Raw genomic sequence first — 19,396 nt, 5'->3', positions numbered from 1 at the left:
GTGCGGCCCCCCAGGCTCTGCCTCAGGAGGCTGGGGTCGTTCATACCCTTGATGGGGTGGTTCTTCTCCGGCCCCGTCCACGGCGGTCTCGAAGTTTGCAGTCCATGTGCCTTCTTTTACCAACTTCGAAGAAAACTCCGGAGCTGGAGCCCCCTAGGGCTCCCTAGGGGGCTCTACTGTCGACCTTTTGTCTGTTTTGATTTATTCGTTGTTGCATTCAACCTCGTTCTGACATTTCCAGCGACGGCGCTGAAACCAATCGTATTGGCGTTTGCCTTTCCATTGGAGACTTTCGGGGCCGTGAAGAGGGGGGACCTGCTGCACGGGTAACAGCTTCTCCCCCGTATCAACCTACCCTGGCTTCGCGCCCTGGAGAGGCCACTCCTGACCTGCAACCAGAGCCCAACTCTAATAGTCTCCTGAGACTGGTGGATGCCTACATAAGAACCTGCCCAATGAATAAATATTATGAAAATTGTTGTTTTGATTTTCAAGAAAGGTGCAGAGTGGAGGCGGATGACTGAAGCACACACGAACGAACGCACTAACGTCACAGTAAAAGGATTATAAATATATTGAAACAACTTAGAACTATAAACAACGGGTAAGTTTATATTAAAATACTTAATTTCATACATAGGTTAGACAAATATATGAATGGGTGTGGGTGAGCATAAATGTCCAGACCCACTCAGGTCCCCCACTGGGCGAGGAGCTGTGGGGGTGTGCTGGCGTCTTGACTCCTCGGCTCCTCCTTTGAACATTGGGTTTAAGAAACTGTCTGGAGCACCAGGTCCTCCGCCTTCCTCATTAGTCTCCCGTGAGGCAGGTCCAGCTACCTACACATTATTAATAACAAAAATAATGCCTTAAAAATAAATTATTACAAAATTTACGAGAAATTTGCTTTTCACAAATTCTGAGGAAATTGGTCATGAAATGAGGCTTAATTATAAAAAATATGTTTATTCAGGTAAAAGTACATATAAGATGAGTTACAAACATAATGTTGGATTTATAGATAGAGTTAGTACACACAATACCACAGAGCATTTCCGGCAAGATATGTGGGGGGGGGGAAAAAACATTTAGACTAAAGCGTAATACTAATTGAGATTAAAATATAAATTGTGTTGAAAATAGAAAAAATGGAGGCGGGGAACATGGCAGAAATCAGCAATTATACAACTTGGTCAACAAACAGTATTGTTTAAAAATAGCAAGACATGGGTTGACTTTAGGGGGTAAGGTAGGTTCGTCGAGTAGGGTCTAAAACCTGCACTCTTCCGTCGAGTAGGGTCTAAATCCTGTACTCTGCCGTCGCGTAGGGTCTAAAACCTGTACTCTATCGTCGAGTAAGGTCTAAAAGCTGTACTCTGCCGTCCAGTAGGGTTTAAAACCTGCAATTGGCCGAGCAGTAGGGTCTAAAACCTGTACTCTGTCATCGAGTAGGTTCTAAATCCTGTACCCTGCCGTCGAGTAGAGTCTAAACCTTGTACTCTGCCGTCGAGAAGGGTCTAAAACCTGCACTCGGCCGTCGAGTAGGGTCTAAAACCTGTACTCTTCCGTCGAGTAGGGTCTATAACCTGTACTCTGCCTTCGAGTAGGGTCTAAAACCTGTACTCGGCCGTCGAGTAGGGTCTAAAACCTGTATTCTGCCGTCGAGTAGGGTCTAAAACCTGTACTCTGCCGTCGCGTAGGTTCTAAAACATGTACTCTATCGTCGAGTAAGGTCTAAAACCTGTACTCTGCCGTCCAGTAGGGTTTAAAACCTGTCATTGGTCAAGCAGTAGGGTCTAAAACCTGTACTCGGCCGTCGAGTAGGGTCTAAAACCTGTACTCTGCCGTCGAGTAGGGTCTAAAACCTGTACTCTGCCTTCGAGTAGGGTCTAAAACCTGTACTCGGCCGTCGAGTAGGGTCTAAAGCCTGTTCTCTGCCGTCGAGTAGGGTCTAAAACCTGCACTTTGTCATCCAGTAGGGTTTAAAACCTGTACTCGGCCGTCGAGTAAAGTCTAAAACCTGGACTCTGTCATGGTGTAGGGTCTAAATCCTGTACCCTGCCGTCGAGTAGGGTCTAAACCCTGTACTCTGCCGTCGAGAAGGGTCTAAAACCTGTACTCGGTCGGCCAGTAGGGTCTAAAGTTTGTACTCGGCCGTTCAGTAGGGTCTAAAACCTGTACTCGGCCGTCCAGTAGGGTCTAAAACCTGTATTCGGTCGTCCAGTAGGGTCTAAAGCTTGTACTCGGCCGTCCAGTAGGGTCTAAAACCTGTACTCGGCCGTCCATTAGGGTCTAAAGCCTGTACTCGGCCGTCCAGTTGAGTCTAAAATCTGTACTCGTCCGTCCAGTAGGGTTTAAATTCTGTACTCGGCTGTCCAGTAGGATCTAAAACATGTATTCAGCTGTCCTGTAGGGTCTAAAACGTGTACTCGGCCGTCGAGTACGGTCTAAAACCTGTACTCGGCCGTCACATCCCAGTAGGGTCTAAAACCTGCACTCACGTCTCGTCACGTCCTAGTCCAATAGGCTCAGGAAATTGTACACTAGTTGACTGAAAGTTGAGAGCCGGGACCAAAGAGCCGAATCTCAACCCCCGCAAGCACAATTAGGTGAGTACTGGCAGTGGCGTATCGAGAGTGTGACAAGTGTGGCACTGACTCTGGCGCCACCAGAAAGCGGCGCCATGAGCACTTTATATAGTTAGATAAGCTATCTTCGGTGAGTGAAAAAATAATTTTCTGCGGTTGGAAGAAAACGAGCAGAGTGGGGGACTTTTTTATTTTAATAATAACAAATATTTTTTTTTTTTTTTTAGATATATACAAGAGTTGTTACATTCTTGTACAGCCACTAGTACGCGTAGCGTTTCGGGCAGGTCCCTGGAATACGATCCCCGCCGCGAAGAATCGTTGTTACAACCAAGTACTCATTTTACTGTTGAGTTAAACAGAGGCTACAATTAAGGATTTGCGCCCAGTAAATCCTCCCCGGCCAGGATACGAACCCATGACAAAGCGCTCGCGGAACGCCAGGCGAATGTCTTACTACTACACCACGGAGACAAATAATTAATTATAATAAATAATTAATTATAATAATATATAATTACAATAATAAATAATTAATTATAATAATAATTAATTATAATAATAAATAATTATAATAATAAACATTAATTATGACGAAGCATAATAGCTAATTATGGCGACTAGAATAGATAGTTCAAGTGGATAATAATTATGTTACTAATAAAGATTAGTGAATAACAATGAATTATTATCCTGAAATAATATTAGAGAATAGCCATTATAAAGTATAACTCAATTACAATTTATCGTTACATCTATAATTAGTAACTGAAAGTTGCATTATTTGCATTTACACTAATGACAATTCTTGTTAATATGTCTTAGCTCTGGGAGTTCCGGCGGAGCACCTCTAAAGGTAACACAAAAGCGTAGCAAGATAGAAAAAAAGTGTCGCCTGAGCCTGCCTGAATATCATCCCGTGAAAAGGAAAACAGGGGATGCAGAGGATCCCGGGAGGAGAGTGGGCGTTTTTGTATGTGGAGTGGCTGCGGGGGACGGCGAAACAGAGGTGCCGGGTCCGCGGCGCTCAATATAAGTACCCCACTCGGTGCGCGCGCAGCTTAGTCGTTTAGACGCAACTCATAGAATTATGTTTTCTTCTCACAGAAAACCCACCGCTTTTGAGAAACGCAGTGGTTATTTCTTAGGATGTATTTTTATATTAATTATAATATTATTATATGTAGTTAAAGGATTTATTTCCTTTAACTACATATCCTAATAATATTATTGTTGTAGGCCGCCGCTGACAGTAGCGAACTAAAGAAGTGGGAAAAATTGGACGAACTGTAGAGGTGTAACAATTCTTGTATATATCTCAAAAAAAAATAAATAATAAGTGTGATGTTGGTGACCAGCAGCTGTGTGAAGACATTCTGGCGGGCAGAAGATTACTATCGAGTCGGACCAACGTGAAAATATCAAGACTTGAAGAGCTTCTCGATTTAATTGTCCAGTATGGAGGGAATTATCAGGGAAAAGCGCCAAGTCATTACGACTATATAGCAATACAGTATAGCAATATATATAGTATGGAGATGGGAGCGTCTTCTCTAATCTTCGCATTGCTCCTCAGATAATGCTAACCATCGCAGTTCCCATCGCCAGCTGTGATGGATCACTCAGCAAGTTAAAACTTACACTTTCGTGTTTGAGAGCCTCCACGGGTCAAGGCCAAGTACAGCCCCGCTCCTGCGCCAGGTAAGTCCACTACGGGCTCACCATAGCCCGTGCTACTTGGAACTTTTTGTTCCCAGTAACTGAGTCTCAAACAACAACGGGTCAAGGCGGACCGTGATCTTGCTCTGCTGAGTGCACAAAGAGAAGAAACTGAAAAAAACTGGCGTTGACCACATCATAGACCAACTTGCCTCGGTGAAAGCAAGAAAGGTGCAGTTGTAATTTTCATATAGTCATAATTTGTCAATTAAAAGATTAACGAACTTGACTGGTATTTTTTTGAGCTGATTTCATGGTAAAGTTCCCTGAGAGGTGTTGTGAGATGTTTGGACCGAGGCGCAATTTCCGTGTCTGCCATAGGCGCTATTTTCCCTAGATACACCTCTGTTCACTGGTAATATCTAGCATTAACGGCGGTACACAAGCATGTACACTACACACAGACCCCCTGGGTACACCCGCCTCTACACTTACACTACACTACGGGACCAAAGAGCCGGAGCTCAACCCCCGCAAACACAACTTGGTGAGAGTCAGAGGACACTCCCTGCAATACCTCAAATCCTACCTTACTGACAGGCTCCAGTATGTTTCTGTGAATAATACAATTTCTCCCACCCTACCCATCAACATTGGTGTTCCTCAGGGCAGCATACTTGGCCCTCTCCTCTTTCTCATCTACATTAATGACCTTCCAAATGCCTCCCAACACCTCAAACCTATTCTATTTGCTGACGACACAACCTTCATTTACTCCAGTCCTGACCCCCTTGCTCTAAATGCCACAGTAAATACTGAGCTAGAGAAAATCCATCTTTGGCTAACTGCCAACAAACTCACCCTTAACATTGACAAAACGTTTTATATTCTGTTTGGCAATAAATCCTCTAATCAGATAAATCTCAAAATAAACAATACCCAAATTTGTAACAAATTAGATGGCAAATTCCTTGGCGTTCTCATCGACCACAAGCTGAATTTCCAGGGTCACATTCTAAATATATCAAAAAAAGTTTCAAAAACTGTTGGCATTCTTTCTAAGATCAGATATTATGTACCCCGCCCTGCCCTGGTTACTCTCTATTACTCCCTCATCTATCCATACCTCAACTATGGTATTTGTGCTTGGGGTTCTACTACCCAAAATCATTTACGTCCTCTCATTACCCAACACAAAGCTGCTATTAGGACAATAACCAACTCTGGCCCCAGACATCACTCGGTACCCTTACTCAAATCTCTGAATATGTTAGATATTAAGTCACTGCACATTCTCTCTTGTGTATTATACATGTATAAAACGCTGAACTGTAATGCCAATCCTGACCTCAAAAGCTTCATTGAAGGTTGTAACAGAACCCATGAGCACCACACCAGGAATAAATACAGTTTTGATATTCCTAGAGTACGACTTAATCAAACTAGAAATGCTCTACAAATCAAGGGGCCCAGAATGTGGAATGACCTTCCCAACCATGTTAAAGTACTGTACCTCTCTCAACCAGTTTAAGATAAAAACTAAACACTACCTAATAAATTCCCTGTAACCCACCTCACTCCTTTATTGTCAACCCATGTCTGTTATTTTATTTTATTATTATTATTTTTTTTAATCAACACTGTTTGTCAACCTATTGTATTTGTGCTGCTTTTTCAGTCATGTTCCCCCTTTTTTTATCTTTATTTGTATTTGTTTTCAACACTTTTTATTCTTAATGCTCAATTAGTATTAAGTTCTAGATATTAATGTTTTTCTTGCCCGAAACGCATTGCGTAATAGTGGCTTTAGGCATTGTATGTACTAGCTCTATCTATATATCAATCCATTAATGTAACATCACTTGTATGTATGTACCTTACCTGAATAAACATATTTATTTATTTATTATTTAGTACTTGACTGGAGACTCCGGGGACGGTAATTCCCCGGGCGGACGTCCACCACAACACCAGGTGGAGCGGGAGCAGCCGCCTCCCTCCTGGCCGGGAGGGAGACAGCCCCCTCCCGGCTGTCATGTTCACGGCCACTCTTCTCTGGGAGACGAACTTGCTTTCTTTATGCTGATATTTCTTATAATAATATCCATTTCTGGGCTGTAAACAAATATCAGATCCCATGAGCACCACACCAGAAACAAATACAGTTTTGATATTCCAAGAGTACGACTTAATCAAACTAGAAATGCTCTACAAATCAAGGGACCCAGAATGTGGAATGACCTTCCCAATCATGGAACCTGAAAGTGTTAAAGACTGTACCTCTCTCAACCAGTTTAAGATAAAAACGAAGCACTACCTAATAAATTCCCTGTAACCTACCTTACCCCTATATTGTCAACCCATGTCTGTTTTTTTAAACAACGCTGTTTGTCGACCTAATTGTATTTGTGCTGCTTTTTCAGCCATGTCCCCCCCCCCTTTTTTTTTTTTATTTGTTCTCAACACATTTTATACTTTAAACTCAATTAGTATTAAGTTTTAGTCTTTAATGTTTTTCCTGCCCGAAACGCTTTGCGTAATAGTAACTTTAGGCATTGTATGTACTAGCTCTATCTATAAATCTATCAATTTTTGTAAAATCTCTTGTATGTATGTACCTTACCTGAATAAACACTTATTTATTTATTTATTTACATCTAAATGCTGAATCCAAACGTGGAGACCTCACCTTCAGAAGGACATAGCTGCTCTGGAGAAGGTGCAACACCGGGCAACAAAAGTCATTCCAGAACTGTCATCTCTCGTATCAGGAACGGTTGAAGGCCACACGACCTGCGGCATGGTCGTGGTGCCAACAGTGGCCTGCAGCATGGTCATGGTTATAACAGTGACCTGCAGCATGGTCATGATTACAACAGTGACCTGCAGCATGGTCATGGTGCCAACATTGACCTGCAGCATGGTCATGGTGCCAACAGTGGCCTGCAGCATGGTCATGGTGCCAACAGTGGCCTGCAGCATGGTCATGGTGCCAACAGTGGCCTGCAGCATGGTCATGGTGCCAACAGTGACCTGCAGCATGGTCATGGTGCCAACAGTGACCTGCAGCATGGTCATGGTGCCAACAGTGACCTGCAGCATGGTCATGGTGCCAACAGTGACCTGCAGCATGGGCATGGTTATAACAGTGACCTGCAGCATGGTCATGGTTACAGCAGTGACCTGCAGCATGGTCATGGCGCCAACAGTGACCTGCAGCATGGTCATGGTGCCAACAGTGACCTGCAGCATGGTCATGGTGCCAACAGTGACCTGCAGCATGGTCATGGTGCCAACAGTGACCTGCAGCATGGTCATGGTGCCAACAGTGACCTGCAGCATGGTCATGGTTATAACAGTGACCTGCAGCATGGTCATGATTACAACAGTGACCTGCAGCATGGTCATGGTGCCAACAGTGACCTGTAGCATGGTCATGGTTATAACAGTGACCTGCAGCATGGTCATGATTACAACAGTGACCTGCAGCATGGTCATGGTGCCAACAGTGACCTGCAGCATGGTCATGGTGCCAACAGTGACCTGCAGCATGGTCATGGTGCCAACAGTGACCTGCAGCATGGTCATGGTGCCAACAGTGACCTGCAGCATGGTCATGGTTATAACAGTGACCTGCAGCATGGTCATGATTACAACAGTGGCCTGCAGCATGGTCATGGTGCCAACAGTGACCTGCAGCATGGTCATGGTGCCAACAGTGACCTGCAGCATGGTCATGGTGCCAACAGTGACCTGCAGCATGGTCATGGTTATAACAGTGACCTGCAGCATGGTCATGATTACAACAGTGGCCTGCAGCATGGTCATGGTGCCAACAGTGACCTGCAGCATGGTCATGGTGCCAACAGTGACCTGCAGCATGGTCATGGTGCCAACAGTGACCTGCAGCATGGTCATGGTGCCAACAGTGACCTGCAGCATGGTCATGGTGCCAACAGTGACCTGCAGCATGGTCATGGTGCCAACAGTGACCTGCAGCATGGTCATGGTGCCAACAGTGACCTGCAGCATGGGCATGGTTATAACAGTGACCTGCAGCATGGTCATTATTACAGCAGTGACCTGCAGCATGGTCATGGTGCCAACAGTGACCTGCAGCATGGTCATGGTGCCAACAGTGACCTGCAGCATGGTCATGGTGCCAACAGTGACCTGCAGCATTGTAACGACCGCTTACCCTGTCGTAATAACCGCGGCCTCTATTGTAATAACCCAATGTTCCCCAGTATTAATCCTGTTATCTTGTGATCTCTCATAATCGTAATATACGCTCTCTGTTGTAATTCTCCGTCTCTTCACTCAATACCCCAGCTTAACACTGTTACAGTCCAGTATGACCCCTCACTGGACTGCCACGTATGTAAGAGGAATATTAAATGAGGAAGATACACCAAGGACAAGGGTTATTAGTTAAAAGAAACAATAACAAAACACATTTACACTGCCACCACCTTCCTGACCAACCATACCTGAATGTGTCAATCACCGATCCCCCCAGGAAGGCAAGGAATCAGTAACCATGGGACTCCGGGTAATATGAATTACAGTAATAAATTTTGGAAAATTAGTTTGTGTAATTTACGTTACTAATTTAAATCCAAGGGCAACTTTAGTATCGATTAATTGTTAGGAGAACCTGGGGGCTTCCAATACAACACCTAAAAATGACAAAGTAGCAAAATATATCAAAGGGGAGTTAAGTGAATACCACTGGACAAGCTATACCATTTATTTTATGAAACATGTAAATTAAGACAATTTGAACACATCACCTATTCTATTTCCCTAGAGGCACAATGGGTATTTACCGAGGACACAAAACTCAAGTGCACTATACCTTAAATACCCGCACCACGGCCAAGATGTTGATGGCTGCCCTCAGCCCCGAGGATACGGGCTTGCGGCCCTGTTCCTAATACACTCCCAAGACACACTAATGAAATTTAGTTTTTCCAACCTATTGCTGGGAAGGATACTCCTCCCACCATCTACTACAGCCCCAGGGCTCCACCCATTATTTTGGCCCTGGCCAACCATTTAACACGTAGGCCTGAGGTCTGGCTCTCTAGGGCCAATAAGGACTTGGCCCTTATCTCAGGCCAATCACCTTCACTGATCTGTCGTGGAAAGCTACATGAATTTCTGAAGATTGAGTCAGCTCTCCCCAGCTAGAGAAGGGGGACAAGGCGCGTCTATGGAGCCCAGACACCTGCGAGCAATGTTTACAAAACTGATAATTTATGTTCAAGCCTGTCTCCTCTAAGATAGGAGTAGGGACATTTGACTCTGCCTCGTATGGGGAAAAGGCCGGTGAGAGGGAAAGAGAGGGGATGAGAGGGGATGGAGAGGGGAACATCTGAGTGGGGAATTGAGTGGGAGAAGCCAAGGTATCCAAGACCACCCTACCCTCAGGTCAACCTCTTGACCCTGACAAATGGGCGACAGGGGGGGGGGGGAGAGGAGGAGACGAATGACGGCCAAGGGGAGGGGAGAAGGAAGGAGGAGAGAGGGAGAAGGAAAGGAGGGGAGAAGGGGAGGGAAAAGAGGGGAGAAGGGAGAACCAATGATCTGAGCCCCAGATCATTACAGCATGGTCATGGTGCCAACAGTGACCTGCAGCATGTTCATGGTGCCAACAGTGACCTGCAGCATGGTCATGGTTATAACAGTGACCTGCAGCATGGTCATGATTACAACAGTGACCTGTAGCATGGTCATGGTGCCAACAGTGACCTGCAGCATGGTCATGGTGCCAACAGTGACCTGCAGCATGGTCATGGTGCCAACAGTGACCTGCAGCATGGTCATGGTGCCAACAGTGACCTGCAGCATGGGCATGGTTATAACAGTGACCTGCAGCATGGTCATTATTACAGCAGTGACCTGCAGCATGGTCATGGTGCCAACAGTGACCTGCAGCATGGTCATGGTGCCAACAGTGACCTGCAGCATGGTCATGGTGCCAACAGTGACCTGCAGCATTGTAACGACCGCTTACCCTGTCGTAATAACCGCGGCCTCTATTGTAATAACCCAATGTTCCCCAGTATTAATCCTGTTATCTTGTGATCTCTCATAATCGTAATATACGCTCTCTGTTGTAATTCTCCGTCTCTTCACTCAATACCCCAGCTTAACACTGTTACAGTCCAGTATGACCCCTCACTGGACTGCCACGTATGTAAGAGGAATATTAAATGAGGAAGATACACCAAGGACAAGGGTTATTAGTTAAAAGAAACAATAACAAAACACATTTACACTGCCACCACCTTCCTGACCAACCATACCTGAATGTGTCAATCACCGATCCCCCCAGGAAGGCAAGGAATCAGTAACCATGGGACTCCGGGTAATATGAATTACAGTAATAAATTTTGGAAAATTAGTTTGTGTAATTTACGTTACTAATTTAAATCCAAGGGCAACTTTAGTATCGATTAATTGTTAGGAGAACCTGGGGGCTTCCAATACAACACCTAAAAATGACAAAGTAGCAAAATATATCAAAGGGGAGTTAAGTGAATACCACTGGACAAGCTATACCATTTATTTTATGAAACATGTAAATTAAGACAATTTGAACACATCACCTATTCTATTTCCCTAGAGGCACAATGGGTATTTACCGAGGACACAAAACTCAAGTGCACTATACCTTAAATACCCGCACCACGGCCAAGATGTTGATGGCTGCCCTCAGCCCCGAGGATACGGGCTTGCGGCCCTGTTCCTAATACACTCCCAAGACACACTAATGAAATTTAGTTTTTCCAACCTATTGCTGGGAAGGATACTCCTCCCACCATCTACTACAGCCCCAGGGCTCCACCCATTATTTTGGCCCTGGCCAACCATTTAACACGTAGGCCTGAGGTCTGGCTCTCTAGGGCCAATAAGGACTTGGCCCTTATCTCAGGCCAATCACCTTCACTGATCTGTCGTGGAAAGCTACATGAATTTCTGAAGATTGAGTCAGCTCTCCCCAGCTAGAGAAGGGGGACAAGGCGCGTCTATGGAGCCCAGACACCTGCGAGCAATGTTTACAAAACTGATAATTTATGTTCAAGCCTGTCTCCTCTAAGATAGGAGTAGGGACATTTGACTCTGCCTCGTATGGGGAAAAGGCCGGTGAGAGGGAAAGAGAGGGGATGAGAGGGGATGGAGAGGGGAACATCTGAGTGGGGAATTGAGTGGGAGAAGCCAAGGTATCCAAGACCACCCTACCCTCAGGTCAACCTCTTGACCCTGACAAATGGGCGACAGGGGGGGGGGGAGAGGAGGAGACGAATGACGGCCAAGGGGAGGGGAGAAGGAAGGAGGAGAGAGGGAGAAGGAAAGGAGGGGAGAAGGGGAGGGAAAAGAGGGGAGAAGGGAGAACCAATGATCTGAGCCCCAGATCATTACAGCATGGTCATGGTGCCAACAGTGACCTGCAGCATGTTCATGGTGCCAACAGTGACCTGCAGCATGGTCATGGTTATAACAGTGACCTGCAGCATGGTCATGATTACAACAGTGACCTGTAGCATGGTCATGGTGCCAACAGTGACCTGCAGCATGGTCATGGTGCCAACAGTGACCTGCAGCATGGTCATGGTGCCAACAGTGACCTGCAGCATGGTCATGGTGCCAACAGTGACCTGCAGCATGGGCATGGTTATAACAGTGACCTGCAGCATGGTCATTATTACAGCAGTGACCTGCAGCATGGTCATGGTGCCAACAGTGACCTGCAGCATGGTCATGGTGCCAACAGTGACCTGCAGCATGGTCATGGTGCCAACAGTGACCTGCAGCATTGTAACGACCGCTTACCCTGTCGTAATAACCGCGGCCTCTATTGTAATAACCCAATGTTCCCCAGTATTAATCCTGTTATCTTGTGATCTCTCATAATCGTAATATACGCTCTCTGTTGTAATTCTCCGTCTCTTCACTCAATACCCCAGCTTAACACTGTTACAGTCCAGTATGACCCCTCACTGGACTGCCACGTATGTAAGAGGAATATTAAATGAGGAAGATACACCAAGGACAAGGGTTATTAGTTAAAAGAAACAATAACAAAACACATTTACACTGCCACCACCTTCCTGACCAACCATACCTGAATGTGTCAATCACCGATCCCCCCAGGAAGGCAAGGAATCAGTAACCATGGGACTCCGGGTAATATGAATTACAGTAATAAATTTTGGAAAATTAGTTTGTGTAATTTACGTTACTAATTTAAATCCAAGGGCAACTTTAGTATCGATTAATTGTTAGGAGAACCTGGGGGCTTCCAATACAACACCTAAAAATGACAAAGTAGCAAAATATATCAAAGGGGAGTTAAGTGAATACCACTGGACAAGCTATACCATTTATTTTATGAAACATGTAAATTAAGACAATTTGAACACATCACCTATTCTATTTCCCTAGAGGCACAATGGGTATTTACCGAGGACACAAAACTCAAGTGCACTATACCTTAAATACCCGCACCACGGCCAAGATGTTGATGGCTGCCCTCAGCCCCGAGGATACGGGCTTGCGGCCCTGTTCCTAATACACTCCCAAGACACACTAATGAAATTTAGTTTTTCCAACCTATTGCTGGGAAGGATACTCCTCCCACCATCTACTACAGCCCCAGGGCTCCACCCATTATTTTGGCCCTGGCCAACCATTTAACACGTAGGCCTGAGGTCTGGCTCTCTAGGGCCAATAAGGACTTGGCCCTTATCTCAGGCCAATCACCTTCACTGATCTGTCGTGGAAAGCTACATGAATTTCTGAAGATTGAGTCAGCTCTCCCCAGCTAGAGAAGGGGGACAAGGCGCGTCTATGGAGCCCAGACACCTGCGAGCAATGTTTACAAAACTGATAATTTATGTTCAAGCCTGTCTCCTCTAAGATAGGAGTAGGGACATTTGACTCTGCCTTGTATGGGGAAAAGGCCGGTGAGAGGGAAAGAGAGGGGATGAGAGGGGATGGAGAGGGGAACATCTGAGTGGGGAATTGAGTGGGAGAAGCCAAGGTATCCAAGACCACCCTACCCTCAGGTCAACCTCTTGACCCTGACAAATGGGCGACAGGGGGGGGGGGGAAGAGGAGGAGACGAATGACGGCCAAGGGGAGGGGAGAAGGAAGGAGGAGAGAGGGAGAAGGAAAGGAGGGGAGAAGGGGAGGGAAAAGAGGGGAGAAGGGAGAACCAATGATCTGAGCCCCAGATCATTACAGCATGGTCATGGTGCCAACAGTGACCTGCAGCATGTTCATGGTGCCAACAGTGACCTGCAGCATGGTCATGGTTATAACAGTGACCTGCAGCATGGTCATGATTACAACAGTGACCTGTAGCATGGTCATGGTGCCAACAGTGACCTGCAGCATGGTCATGGTTATAACAGTGACCTGCAGCATGGTCATGATTACAACAGTGACCTGCAGCATGGTCATGGTGCCAACAGTGACCTGCAGCATGGTCATGGTGCCAACAGTGACCTGCAGCATGGTCATGGTGCCAACAGTGACCTGCAGCATGGTCATGGTGCCAACAGTGACCTGCAGCATGGTCATGGTTATAACAGTGACCTGCAGCATGGTCATGATTACAACAGTGGCCTGCAGCATGGTCATGGTGCCAACAGTGACCTGCAGCATGGTCATGGTGCCAACAGTGACCTGCAGCATGGTCATGGTGCCAACAGTGACCTGCAGCATGGTCATGGTTATAACAGTGACCTGCAGCATGGTCATGATTACAACAGTGGCCTGCAGCATGGTCATGGTGCCAACAGTGACCTGCAGCATGGTCATGGTGCCAACAGTGGCCTGCAGCATGGTCATGGTGCCATCAGTGACCTGCAGCATGGTCATGGTGCCAACAGTGACCTGCAGCATGGTCATGGTGCCAACAGTGACCTGCAGCATGGTCATGGTGCCAACAGTGACCTGCAGCATGGTCATGGTGCCAACAGTGACCTGCAGCATGGTCATGGTGCCAACAGTGACCTGCAGCATGGTCATGGTGCCAACAGTGACCTGCAGCATGGGCATGGTGGCACTTGCCTCGTGTACCAGGCTTTAAGCATCTTTAGTTAGTGTCAGTGATGGTGGTGGGGAGGCGGGCTGAGAGTTACGGACAATCTGATGAGTTTGTCGTTGATTGGATCCTTCTGTAGGAGCCAAGAGAAGTAAAGAATTAATGGTAAGTGTGTGTTTGTGAGTGTGGGAGAGGGGGGGGGATAACACAGTTGGGCTGGGGAGCTTAATCAAACTAAATCCGTGTAAACACTCTATACAAATAAAGGGACCTATTCTATGGAACTTACTTCCTAGCGAATTACAAAGCTGTCCAACCTACGCCTTATTCAAAAGTAACACCAAAAAGTTCCTAATTTCATTGTCATAGTTTCCCATCTAGTGCTTCAAACTCGCACGATATCTCGTGCTATTCAATCCCATATTTGTAGCAAAATTGAGAAACATTAACAAGTACATTGTAAGAAAATTTGACGAAGATTAGTAGGTACATAATAGTAAAATTTGAGGATTATCAACAGATACTTTGTAGCATAATATATGTACCTAAGCCATACAATTCCACCATTGTAATCACTGTCATCATCTTATATCATGGTTGTATTGAACGCATATTTGACTACATTATACCTAGAAATAATCTTCAAATTATGTTATAAAGTACTTGTTGATAATTCTCAAATTTTACTCTAATGTATCTACTAATCTTCGTAAAATTTTGTTACAATGTACTTGTTAATGTTTCTCAATTTTGCTACAAATTACCTACTTAAAATTATCTGTTAGATTGAGGACCTGCCCGGAATGCTATGCGTGTTAGTGACTTTATAAGAATGTAAAAACATCAATGCTATGTACTCTCATAAACCCAATGTACCTTCTTGTATATAAATAAATAAATAAATAGTTCAAGGTAATGTTTGCAGTAGCGGGGAGATGATGGAGAGATAAGGTAAGCTTAAGGGGGGAGGGGGGGTCTTTTCTCAGAGGGTGAAGGAAGGGGGGGGGGGGGTGGGGGCACGCTGTGATCTTAGGTCTTTCTTGATGATGAAAGATAGCTCAGATTTTCCGTGTGTGTGTGTGTGTGTGTATGTGTGTGTACTCACCTAATTGTGCTTGCGGGGGTTGAGCTTTGGCTCTTTGGTCCCGCCTCTCAACTGTCAATCAACTGGTGTACAGGTTCCTGAGCCTACTGGGCTCTATCATATCTACATTTGAAACTGTGTATGGAGTCAGCCTCCACCACATCACTTCCTAGTGCATTCCATTTATTAACTACTCTGACACTGAAAAAATTCTTTCTAACGTCTCTGTGGCTCATCTGGGTACTAAGTGTCCACCTGTGTCCCCTTGTTCGTGTCCCACCCGTGCTGAAGAGTTTGTCTTTGTCCATCCTGTCAATTCCCCTGAAAATTTTGTAGGTGGTTATCATGTCTCCCCATACTCTTCTGCTTTCCAGGGATGTGAGGTTCAGCTCCTTTAGCCTTTCCTCTTAGCTCATTCCTCTCAGTTCCGGGACGAGCCTGGTGGCATACCGCTGAATCTTTTCTAACTTTGTCTTGTGTTTAACTAGGTATGGACTCCAGGCTGGAGCTGCATACTCCAGGATTGGTCTTACATAAATGTGTGTGTGTGTATGGGACCCAATGATCCTTTTTCTGCAAAGTTAAAAATCTAATGCCCGTTCTGTGGGCAGTTAAGGGCCCAGTACCTATTCGGTGAGTGGTGCAGGACTGAATACCCATCCTGTGACTGGTGGAGATGTTCGTACCCATCCTGTGAGAGAGAGGGGGAGAGAGAGAGAGAGAGAGAGAGAGAGAGAGAGAGAGAGAGAGAGAGAGAGAGAGAGAGAGAGAGAGAGAGAGAGAGAGAGAGAGAGAGAGAGAGAGAGAGAGAGAGAGAGAGAGAGAGAGAGACAGAGAGAGAGAGAGATAGAGATAGAGATAGAGATAGAGATAGAGAGATAGAGAGATAGAGAGATAGAGAGATAGAGAGATAGAGAGATAGAGAGAGAGAGAGAGAGAGAGAGAGAGAGAGAGAGAGAGAGAGAGAGAGGGGGGGGGGTACAGGGGCTTCGTGGTTGAGTGGACAGCGCTTGGGCGTCGTAGTCATAATGGCCCAGGTTCGATTCCCGGCCGAGGCAGAAACAAATGGCCCGAGTTTCTTTCACCCTGTTGCCCCTATTCACCTAGCAGTAAATAGGTACCTGGGAGTTAGACAGCTGCTACGGGCTGCTTCCTGGGGATGTGTGCGCGCGTGTTAGAAATATATGAAGTAGATTTAATAGAGGAAATATAGATTATAGATTGGTTATAAAAGCGGGGTCCAAGAGCTAATAGTTCGATTCTGCAGACAAACAAAATAGTAAACCCCCACACAGTGAAGAGTCACACCAACGATACTGCGGTTGAAGGATCACTGCCAGAAACAGATTGGGGATTTAAGTGAGAAATTTAAAAGCAAGATGTCCAGAATTGGAGAACTACAAACTCTCTGAACCAGGGAGGTGACAACTGAAGAGAGACGGTACCAGGAAAGGATGGTGAAATAGTACGTGGAAGCTAAAAACTTTTGGCAGAAGGAAATGGAGAAAATGAGAAAAACTTAGGAGAAAAAAATACAGGAGATAATGCAAAATGGGAACACAAAATAAGAAAATTGGCAGAAGACATGAACAAAGCCCAAACGAAGGAGACAGATAAATGTTGTATTGTGCCAGGAGAGGCTACCAACCATTGAGGCTAAACTTGAACCCTGTAAATGGCACCACATGGGCTCTAGTAGTCAGTAGTAACTGAGCTATGATGAAAGACAGAGAGAACTAGACCTTACCACACTGGAGGAAAGGTGAGATAGGGGGACATGATAACATATAAGATACTAAGGAAAAATTAACAAAGTAAACAAAATAGCGTTGTTCAACCCTAGGAACAGCAGAACGAGGGGTCATAGATGGAAACTACAGACACAAATGAGTCAGACATCAGGAAGAACTTTTTCAGTACTAGAGCTGCCAGTAAATGGAACAGGTTAGATGTATTATTAGTCGTTGAAGCTAATTCGATTCAAAACTTTAAATGTAAATACGATAAAAGCGTGAAATGAATCACTGTATTAATCTAAGAACGTTTGGAAGGTGGGTCCAGTAGGCTCGACCCTGCAAGCACATCTAGGTGAGCACGCGCACACACACACACACACACACACACAGGGGGGGCCGGTGGCCGAACGGACAGCACGCTGTACACGTGATCCTGTGGTCCCGGGTTCGATCCCGGGCGCCGGCGAGAAACAATGGGCAGCGTTTCTTTCACCCTATGCCCCTGTTACCTAGCCGGAAATAGGTATACCTGGGAGTCAGTCAGCTGTCACGGGCTGCTTCCTGGTGTGTGTGTGTGGGGGGGGGGGAAGGAGAAAAAAAAATACTGTAGTAGTTAGTAACAGTTGATTGACAGTTGAGAGGCGGGCCGAAAGAGCAGAGCTCAACCCCCGCAATCACAACTAGGTGAATACACACGTTCTCGCAACCGAGCAGATGATGGTCTGGGGTCGTAGTCCTAAGACCCCGGGCTCGATTTCCGGTCGAGGCTGAAATTAATGTGGCGTCTTGCACCTGATGCCTCTGTTCACCTACAATAAACGGAAACCTTGAAGATACTACGGGCTGCATCCTGGGACTGTGTGGGTGTATTGGAGTGTTATGTTAAAGGAAAAATTGATCGAGAATTAGTTCATTTTCAAAGTCAGCTTCCAGACACGTTTTCTCTTCCCTCAGAAAACCCACCGTTTTTGGGAAAAACAGTGTTCTTTAGATAACCGACGGTTAGAAAGGCGGCGTCCAGGAGCTAACATCTCCATCCTGCACACAAACTTGATGCGGTACCCGGCTGCACCGGGTCTCTCTTCACTTCTCACGTCTCTTCTCTCCACCTTTCTCACGCAACATCCCCCGATCCTTCCCCGCCTCTCTAACACACCTTTTTCCCATCACATTCTCACGTGTGTGTGTCCGAGGTGTGGTACCTGGTATATATCAGAGAGATATATTGACAGATATATATATAGTAACATATTCAGTCTCCGTGGTGTAGTGGTAAGACACTCGCCTGGCGTTCCGCGAGCGCTATGTCATGGGTTCGTATCCTGGCCGGGGAGGATTTACTGGGCGCAATTCCTTAACTGTAGCCTCTGTTTAACGCAACAGTAAAATGTGTACTTGGATGAAAAAACGATTCTTCGCGGCAGGGGATCGTATTCCAGGGACCATAGGATTAAGGACTTGCCCGAAACGCTACGCGTACTAGTGGCTGTACAAGAATGTAACAACTCTTGTATATATCTCAAAAAAAAACAAAAAACAAAAAATATTCTACAGTACCTGGAAAACCCTTGAGAGTAAAAGGTTAGTCGACGTCCGATTACAAAAACTAAATTAATTTGTAAACAAAAAACGGTATGAATGAGACGGCCCAATTCATAACTGGAAGAGAGACATGGTCGAGGTGTGGTACTGACGTCTTCCTATACCTGCTCCGGCTACTGGAAATGATCAGTAAGAAACACTGACTTAGAGTTAACCAATAAGCTGTGCTGGCAACACTGGATGTTTACACTGGAGACAATACAGGGAATTCCGGAGACGTTCTCCTGTTGGGGTTATGGTGTTCACTCCTGCTGTGTTCCCTGTGTTCGTTCTCGTTCTCGTTTTCTCTCTCTCCTGATGTGTTCCAGGGAGCTCTCTCTCCCCTGATGTGTTCCAGGGAGCTCTCTCTCCTGCTGTGTTCCAGGGAGCTCTCTCTCCTGATGGGTTCCAGGGAGCTCTCTCTCCACTGATGTGTTCCAGGGAGCTCTCTCTCCACTAATGTGTTCCAGGGAGCTCTCTCTCCACTGATGTGTTCCAGGGAGCTCTCTCTCCACTGATGTGTTCCAGGGAGCTCTCTCTCCACTGGTGTGTTCCAGGGAGCTCTCTGTCCACTGATGTGTTCTAGGGAGCTCTCTCTCTCCTGCTGTGTTCCAGGGAGCTCTCTCTCTCCTGCTGTGTTCCAGGAAGCTCGCTCTCTCCTGCTGTGTTCCAGGGAGCTCTCTCTCTCCTG

At 45.8% G+C, this 19,396-nt stretch overlaps 4 protein-coding genes across 4 annotated transcripts; all 4 read right to left on the bottom strand.

The window, feature by feature from the left end:
• Positions 1-6,938: 6,938 nt before the first annotated feature.
• LOC138363313 (uncharacterized) lies at positions 6,939-8,405 on the bottom strand. The gene has a single exon (XM_069322330.1). It carries the CDS (start codon positions 8,403-8,405, stop codon positions 6,939-6,941), a length of 1,467 nt encoding a protein of 488 aa, XP_069178431.1.
• Positions 8,406-9,851: 1,446 nt separating this feature from the next.
• On the bottom strand, positions 9,852-10,226 carry LOC138363312 (uncharacterized). The gene has a single exon (XM_069322329.1). The coding sequence runs from the start codon at positions 10,224-10,226 to the stop codon at positions 9,852-9,854; it is 375 nt and encodes a 124-aa protein (XP_069178430.1).
• A 1,445-nt stretch (positions 10,227-11,671) lies between these two features.
• On the bottom strand, positions 11,672-12,046 carry LOC138363311 (uncharacterized). Its single transcript, XM_069322328.1, has one exon. It carries the CDS (start codon positions 12,044-12,046, stop codon positions 11,672-11,674), a length of 375 nt encoding a protein of 124 aa, XP_069178429.1.
• A 1,447-nt stretch (positions 12,047-13,493) lies between these two features.
• On the bottom strand, positions 13,494-14,318 carry LOC138363310 (uncharacterized). Its single transcript, XM_069322327.1, has one exon. It carries the CDS (start codon positions 14,316-14,318, stop codon positions 13,494-13,496), a length of 825 nt encoding a protein of 274 aa, XP_069178428.1.
• Between the last annotated feature and the right edge of the window lie 5,078 nt (positions 14,319-19,396).

Source organism: Procambarus clarkii, chromosome 10 (genome assembly GCF_040958095.1).
Source record: "Procambarus clarkii isolate CNS0578487 chromosome 10, FALCON_Pclarkii_2.0, whole genome shotgun sequence".
Taxonomy (NCBI): domain Eukaryota; kingdom Metazoa; phylum Arthropoda; class Malacostraca; order Decapoda; family Cambaridae; genus Procambarus; species Procambarus clarkii.
The sequence above is the reverse complement of the archived record's forward strand: the minus strand, read 5'-3'. Positions and strand labels throughout refer to the sequence as shown.